General features: G+C 38.3%; 2 protein-coding genes across 2 annotated transcripts; both read right to left on the minus strand.

The window, feature by feature from the left end:
• Positions 1 to 339: 339 nt before the first annotated feature.
• LOC127362686 (P2Y purinoceptor 13-like) lies at positions 340 to 3,335 on the minus strand. The gene is made up of 2 exons (XM_051398736.1): positions 2,968 to 3,335; positions 340 to 1,838 (listed from the first exon to the last, which is right to left on the minus strand). The coding sequence occupies exons 1-2, from the start codon at positions 3,140 to 3,142 to the stop codon at positions 871 to 873; spliced, it is 1,143 nt and encodes a 380-aa protein (XP_051254696.1). The 5' UTR covers positions 3,143 to 3,335; the 3' UTR covers positions 340 to 870.
• A 147-nt stretch (positions 3,336 to 3,482) lies between these two features.
• On the minus strand, positions 3,483 to 5,871 carry LOC127362687 (P2Y purinoceptor 12). The gene is made up of 3 exons (XM_051398737.1): positions 5,703 to 5,871; positions 5,185 to 5,445; positions 3,483 to 4,897 (listed from the first exon to the last, which is right to left on the minus strand). Exons 2-3 carry the CDS (start codon positions 5,434 to 5,436, stop codon positions 4,052 to 4,054), a joined length of 1,098 nt encoding a protein of 365 aa, XP_051254697.1. The 5' UTR covers positions 5,437 to 5,445; positions 5,703 to 5,871; the 3' UTR covers positions 3,483 to 4,051.
• Positions 5,872 to 7,085: the final 1,214 nt, after the last annotated feature.

Genomic DNA, 7,085 nt, shown 5'->3' on the forward strand with positions numbered 1-7,085 from the left:
AATCATTTAATGTGGCCAAACTGGATATAAGAAATTCTAAGAATTTATTTTTGGCAACTCAACAATGCTTTTAAGCAGGGAAGTTATTAAATATAGGTATAGGATTTATGAGAATAGTTGTGGAAAGATTTATGTCACCATTTATTTTAGCTCTTGAAATAAACCAAAAGCTTGTGAACACATTTATACTACGGCAGAAAAAATGCACTCTTTTGTAATATAATTATTTTATTAAACTGTTCATTTAGATTCCCCATTAAAAACCTTTGGTAGAATTACATCATTACTCAGAGTAGTTGTATTTGCAGTGACCCCATCACATAAAAACAAAACAAAAGACAACGTCAAACTCAAATTTATTGATATAGGTCTCACAATAACACCTCGATATGGGATTGTATATATATACACACACACAGTACAAATACACAATATACTATACACAATAATAATAAACATGACCACTGAGATTTAACATATTAACATATAACAGTATAGGTGTGTTCAAACGGCAAACTCACTTGATTTAGAATATAGTAATTTATTTGCAGTGTATTTTTTGCAGTGAAATTGACATATTTATCATAAGTCATGTTTCTACCTCGTTTCTCTTAGTATCCCTTTAGTCTCAACAGATGATAATCCTCACTAGGTCACTAGAGGGCAGTACAACATAAAACTCAGAAGTTACTGCAAGTCTTCTAAAAGCTCTCTTGCTACCTAACCTATTCCTTATTGTCCATAAAAGAAAAACAAAACCCTAATTTGTGACTGAAGACATCTTATTTGTCTCTAAAATAATTATATCCAACATGTATTGACTAATAACTGACTTCCTCTTTACTGGGAAGTCTCCTCCCTTTCACCAGATTATAACCTGACACAGACCCCTCGAGCTTTCATCAAGTTGACCAGTTTGTCTCTGTACTCCCTGCACAGGTAGATGTAGAGAATAGGGTCCAGGCAGGCATTAGTGGTAGAGACCCACAGGGCAAATCTATGGACTATTGCCACCCACATTTGATCACATCTATCAATGTCAAAGATTTCATCTAGTGTGAATGGAATACGCATCACGTGAAGAGGCACAAAACACACAAAAAACACAAGGAGGATCAAGAAGACTCGTAGCTTGGTCTTTTTCTTTCCGTGGCTATTGTTGCTCCCGGAGTTTCTGAAGGACTTCAAGACTTTTAGGGTGATGCAGATGTAGCAAAATACAATCAGTATACTGACAAGCCAGAAGAGAATCTCCATAGACAGAACCACATACTTGTGAAGAGACCGACCAGCTGGACTTTTCAGGGACATACATAAATCATCTGTTGTGTTATCAGGATCCCGGTTAGTCAGAATGATAGTTGGTATGACTGTTGTGCCAAACAACACCACCCAAACCAAGGTGGACATTACAAGACTGAAGACCACGTTTTGTCCTAACACCTTTCCACATGGTCTTACAATTTTGAAGAATCGGTCAAGGCTGATAAGACCCATTAAAGTAATGCTTGTATACAAACAGTTGTAGAAAATGACATCAGAGTAACGGCAGCTAAACATCCGTAACTCAATCATTGCTCCAGGTAGCTTGCTGGCTGCCATCAATGGGAGGGTCAGTGTCATGAGCAGGTCAGCAGCCACCAGGTTTTTGAGATACACGATGAAGGTAGATGTGGACCGGAGGTGCAAAGACACCCACGCCGCCACCCCATTGAGCAGTAACGCGATGGGGAACATGAAGAAGTAAAAAAACGAGACCACCTCATTGATGGTCTCAAGGCTGAGAGAGGCACAAGCAGAGGAGAAGAGTGCTGTGTTGTTGGACGCCATCATAAAATCTGGAATAAAGAAAACATACAGGCATGAAAGAAAAACTCTTTGTTCGTCTGTTTTACATCTGTGATCAGCTCGTAGGATAGAAAATAAGCAATGAGTTCTGTAGGCCCCGTAGACCAGAGCCACCTCCACATCTTTTGCTTCTGATTCATGCTTCTTCACTATGTTTCAACAAATTTGGAAGTAAAATGAGCAGATTTGATTAATTGCTACAAAGGGTACATCTGCATTTTATGTATCATTTAGTGACGTAAGAGAATAACATCCAGTTTTCCAAGTAGTAGGGATTTAGTTAATGGGCTGAGGTGAGGTCCAGGGCTCGTTAGAGACTGAGAAGTGCTTTAAATGTTTCCTACTTGCTCAGTTGGACCTGTTTTGCATTTGTCATTAGTTCAAAACACATTTGTTACTATGATTTGGTTTTGAATGCTCCGCCAGAGCATTTGAATGCATCCTGGATGGGTAACCTAATACTTTTGACACAGAATGATGGAAGTTTTGCAATTGTTGGATTTGTTTTCACCATATTATTACAACTGGATTCTATTATTTTGACCACATAGACACACACTGAATATATGGCACAGAATCTACCAACTTTAAGGGTTGGTGTTGAGTCACAGTCCTTTCAGCACAATAGATCTTAGTTGCTTCAAAGGCTTTTAATAAGTGTGATCAGTAAGAGTTTTATGTAGATGCAGCTCATCAGCACATTTATACATTCAGTGTTCAGTTAAATATAGAATGATATTAAGGGTGAATATATTGTTCAGAGACTCAACTGTGACAGTGATAATAACTACCTTATAGTGGCAACACAGTACTTTGATTTTAATGAAACGAGAAAGCTAAATCAAGCTGCTGAGCAATACGATTTAATCTTAATATTAATGATTTTTTGACCAATCACACCCAGTTAGTTCATTTTAAGATATTGCTCTGACGAAAGAGCGATCACAGTTTTCCTTTTGAGAAAGTTCACTGACCTGATAGCCTCTCAGCTATGGACCTACATAGATACACTTACTAAACCATATTTAAGCAATTCTGAGATGTTCTCACACTATTTCATGTTCAGTGAACAGCCCCCCCCCCCAAATGTTGTGAAACAAAACAGAATATTACACTCACCAACAAAGGCTTTCTCCTTAACTCCACAGTGTGTAGCCTGGGGAATTGATACCTTCACAAGATGAATTACCAAAGAGTGTTGGTGTGTTAAACCAGAGAAATGCAAATCCACGAAGAGGGCTGCCGCTGCTGTGGGGTGAACAGGATTCAAATAACATAGATTGTGGTAAGCCATTTGTTTTCATGCTACATTAAATCATTTAAGCTCTGTGATTGAACATGAAATCCAGGTGGCTTTATGTCTGGTCTCTCTCTCTATATATATATACAATATATATCTTTATATTGGATTAAACATTATTATTACTATGTTATTATAATAATAATAATAATAATTTGAGATGTGACAAATGAAACCACTGATTAGAGCTAAGTGCAATTTTCCCAGTACTTTCCCAGCAGGAAGTAGATACCGTAATTGAGTGAAGTGAATCCTATATTAAAACTGAGAATGGCAAAACATGGCCCAAACCACATTACCAACAAATCATCATAATGAATGAAACAATAAATCCTTTCTTGTTAAGGGATCCCAGTGCATTGACATATGTATGACTTGAGGTTTATTATACACGTAGGTTATTTTAGAGGAATACTGTGGATGTCCACGAGAGTTTCATTTTCAGTCACATTTCTTCTTTTCAAGATTAGTGTATGTGAAAACATAGAAGAGGAACTGTAATGTTATTATTTGGAACAGAGAACAGAAAGGAAAACAAACCCTCAAAACATACCAGTGTTAATTTATCAAGTTTGACACTAACAATATAAAAACTATGTATACACTTTTAACTTCTCCTAGAGGCAATTCTCTTACTGTCTGTTTTCCACAGACAATAGAAAAGTTTGCATAACGAGTTTAAGTTGATCTTTTTTAAAATTTAAAACTGTATCATAATGATTTTGTGATGATTGTAAACACAAATACACATATACATTTCATTTATGTCTCTAGGACTGAGTCAACATACTGATTATACAAAATACAAAAGATATTTACAAAAGATAATTTTGTCTGTCACCTACTGTATTTATAATACAGAACCTGCACATTAGAAAAATGTCTTTATCATGTCCAGTGGTTTTATGTACTGGCAGAGGAGTCTCTCACAGGGGTGATGCCTGTATCTGTGTCCGACTCTCTTCTTAGTAGCCAGGCACAGGTACCAGGAGGCAGCTGCAGGGTCTTAAACAAAGTGGTCCTGAAGGACTTGCAGAGGAAGAAGTAGATGAGAGGGTCCAGAAGAGAGTTTAAGGATGAGAGGAAGAGTGTGCTCTCCTTCAGCTGAAAGAAGAAGAGTTTGAGTTTACAGTCAAAGAGAACCCCTCGGGTCTGGCTCATGGTGTATGGCACACGGGCAAAGTGGAATGGCACAAAGGACACAAAGAACACTGCCAGAACCAGGAACACATTTGCACTCATTTTTCTGTTGGCCTGGCCGGGCTTACGAGTTGTTGCCCTACTCGGCGCCCGACATATGGTCCCTCCAGCGCTCTGGGACTTAGTGCGGGAGTAGGATCTGTACAGCTCCTTGGTGATTAGAGTGTAGCATATTATTACAGTCACCAGGTTGCCCCAGAAAATAACTTGACAGACATGATTTACCACCTCATGCCAGTACAGGCCAGCCTGTGTCTTCAGGTCACTGCACTTGAAATATGGAGAAGTTGGGGTTTTACTTGTCAGGATGACATTGGGCAGACATAGAACCAGCAGAAAGGCCCATATGGCTCCTGAAAGTATTTTACGACGGGTCAGCCGGGCTGCATTAGTCCCCCTAAAGGGCTTGAGGGTCTTCCTGCAGCGATCAATGCTGATGAGGCCGAAGAAGAGGATACTGATGTACATGGTGAGGTAGAAGAGCACCGAGGAAACTCGACACACGAATACACGCAGCCCAGTTGAAGCCATGTTGGAGTCTGATAAAATCTGCAGAAACACATTTCACATTTTACTGATGAACACGAACACAAGTTCAAGCCATACAGTATATTTTGTTTAAAAGTTAATGGTGGCCTTTATTAATGACTTGGAAATGAATGGCTCATCAGCAAGAGTTATTTTTTACAACCTAGCAAACAAAACGTTGGCTTATGAACAACACATAACTAATCCTTTATAAATGGTTTAATAACCATTAATAAAGCCATTAGTTACAACTCATAAACCCTCTATAAAGTGTGCCTTATAAGTAAATAGTAATTGTCAAACCAAACCTTGAAAGGGAATGTGAAAGTCATAATGATATCCGCAACCACAATATTCTTCAGGTATATGATGAAGTGAGACTTTGAGGGGATGCGAAAAAACACCCACGCAGCCACACTGTTGAGTGACAGCCCCACCAGGAAGAGAAAGGAGTAGAGAACAGGAAAAACCACCGTCTTCAGAACGTTATCACGGGAACAATTGCTGTTGGTGTGGCTGTGATTGCCGGACAGCAGGGAGAAACTTGTATTTCTCTCCATGAGTGTTGTCTAAAAAATACAAGAGAAAGTTCACAATATGTTCCCAAAATTCATTCAACAGCATTGCAGTTTTGCAGACATATTTTGTACATGTTCGATTTGCATTGAGACACGGTATATATAAAAAAACAATATACAATATATCCTGACTAAAAACAGTAGCTGTTATATTTATATTCTTGTTTCTTACAATAAATGTCAACATTTGTAAGTATGTTTTGCCTGATTGACTGTAATAAATACACTACACAGGTTTTCTAACTGACCTGTTAATGTTTCTGATGTGTCAGTAAAGTCCCATCAAAGTCCCAGTGCAGTTCTTGCTGAGATTATCGGTCCCTCTCTCTCCTGTATTCTGTGCAAATGTGACACGGAGCATCTGTCAGATCCACACAGTTTCAGACAAACATGTGTTTCTGCAAAGTGTGTGAAGGTTGGTGATATGCAAGAAACAGGAAGACTTTCTATTTTTCTTCTCCTTTCTCTTTCCTGTCATGAGGAAAAGCTGCAGACTATTTCTTAACAGACAGGAAGAAAATCAAATTGGTGTTGGCCACAGAGGGCAACTGACTCCCAGCAGATAAACACAAAGTTATAAAGTAGTCTTATACTGTATATAGTCTTATCAATAGCAAAAAAGAGATGATAAAAGGCACAAAACCACAGTAACTAGCTGATAAAACATTTCAAAGTCAGCATCATCTTTAACTATTGTTGCACTCCATCTTTATGGTGGACTCTATAATCATAAATATAATCTTAAGCTTCTACAAATATGTGACTACTTGTTGTCCTTTCGTAATATGACACAAGCTAATGCATTTCCTCTTATTCCCCTCTATTTTAATTGTGGTTGCTATTGTTGTGTAATGCCCACTGCTTCTGCAAAATACACATTTATGTATGTTTTCCTATGTCTATTCCTGCACTGTGTACATTTAAAGAAACATGGAACATGAATGAAATCAGTTTGATGAAGGTATTGTAATTTGGTTCATGTAAACCTGTTTCATTGTACAGGGGTGTGCTGATTCAAAATATTCAAGGACAGGAAAACTGCCAACAGTCAGGGTTATGCAAGGCAAAAATGATTTGCAACATGATGAGTCACCGAACAAATCCTTCTCTTTTCTATTTTCTATTACAGCTTGTTCCTCTGCAGGGTGGGTGAACTGCATCCTATTCCAGTGTACACTGGGTAAAAAGCAAGAAAACACTCAGGACAGTCTTTTATCACGTTACCACACATTTCTGCATTAAAAGAAGTGTAACTGTTACGGATATGCCCAAATAGTGTAAATAAGTCTTTAGATACAACATGAACAATTCATTTAAGAACAAACAGCTTGGAAGCACATTTAAACTTTCTGTCCCAAGGTGGAAAAAATATGAAACAGTTTTTTGGCTGACGCTTCGCTGATATAAAACTTTCCCATTGCTCACAGTCCCATTCAGATTTTGAACTCACTGCCTTCCCAGGTCCTGCCCAAATGCACTGAAAGCGCCTGACAGTTTAGAAGTACACCTATTGTTTTAAATGACCCCACTCCCACCAAAAGCATTAGAGGCATGTCGCTTTCAGTGTGTTTGGGCTTTAGGACATGATCCATGTTGCATAATAGACATTTGTCTCTATTTAGGTGGGGTCA

This window comes from Dicentrarchus labrax, unplaced genomic scaffold (assembly GCF_905237075.1).
Source record: "Dicentrarchus labrax unplaced genomic scaffold, dlabrax2021, whole genome shotgun sequence".
Classification (NCBI taxonomy): domain Eukaryota; kingdom Metazoa; phylum Chordata; class Actinopteri; family Moronidae; genus Dicentrarchus; species Dicentrarchus labrax.

What these genes read in the sequence shown, in the direction of transcription:
- LOC127362686 (XM_051398736.1), bottom strand. Translation starts at nt 3,142, where the DNA reads ATGGCTTACCACAATCTATGTTATTTGAATCCTGTTCACCCCACAGCA. An exon ending in TAAGGAGAAAGCCTTTGTTG is followed by an intron (nt 1,839 to 2,967) that starts GTGAGTGTAATA and finishes TCTTTATTCCAG; the next exon opens with ATTTTATGATGGCGTCCAAC.
- LOC127362687 (XM_051398737.1), bottom strand. Translation starts at nt 5,436, where the DNA reads ATGGAGAGAAATACAAGTTTCTCCCTGCTGTCCGGCAATCACAGCCAC. An exon ending in CTTTCACATTCCCTTTCAAG is followed by an intron (nt 4,898 to 5,184) that starts GTTTGGTTTGAC and finishes GTGTTTCTGCAG; the next exon opens with ATTTTATCAGACTCCAACAT.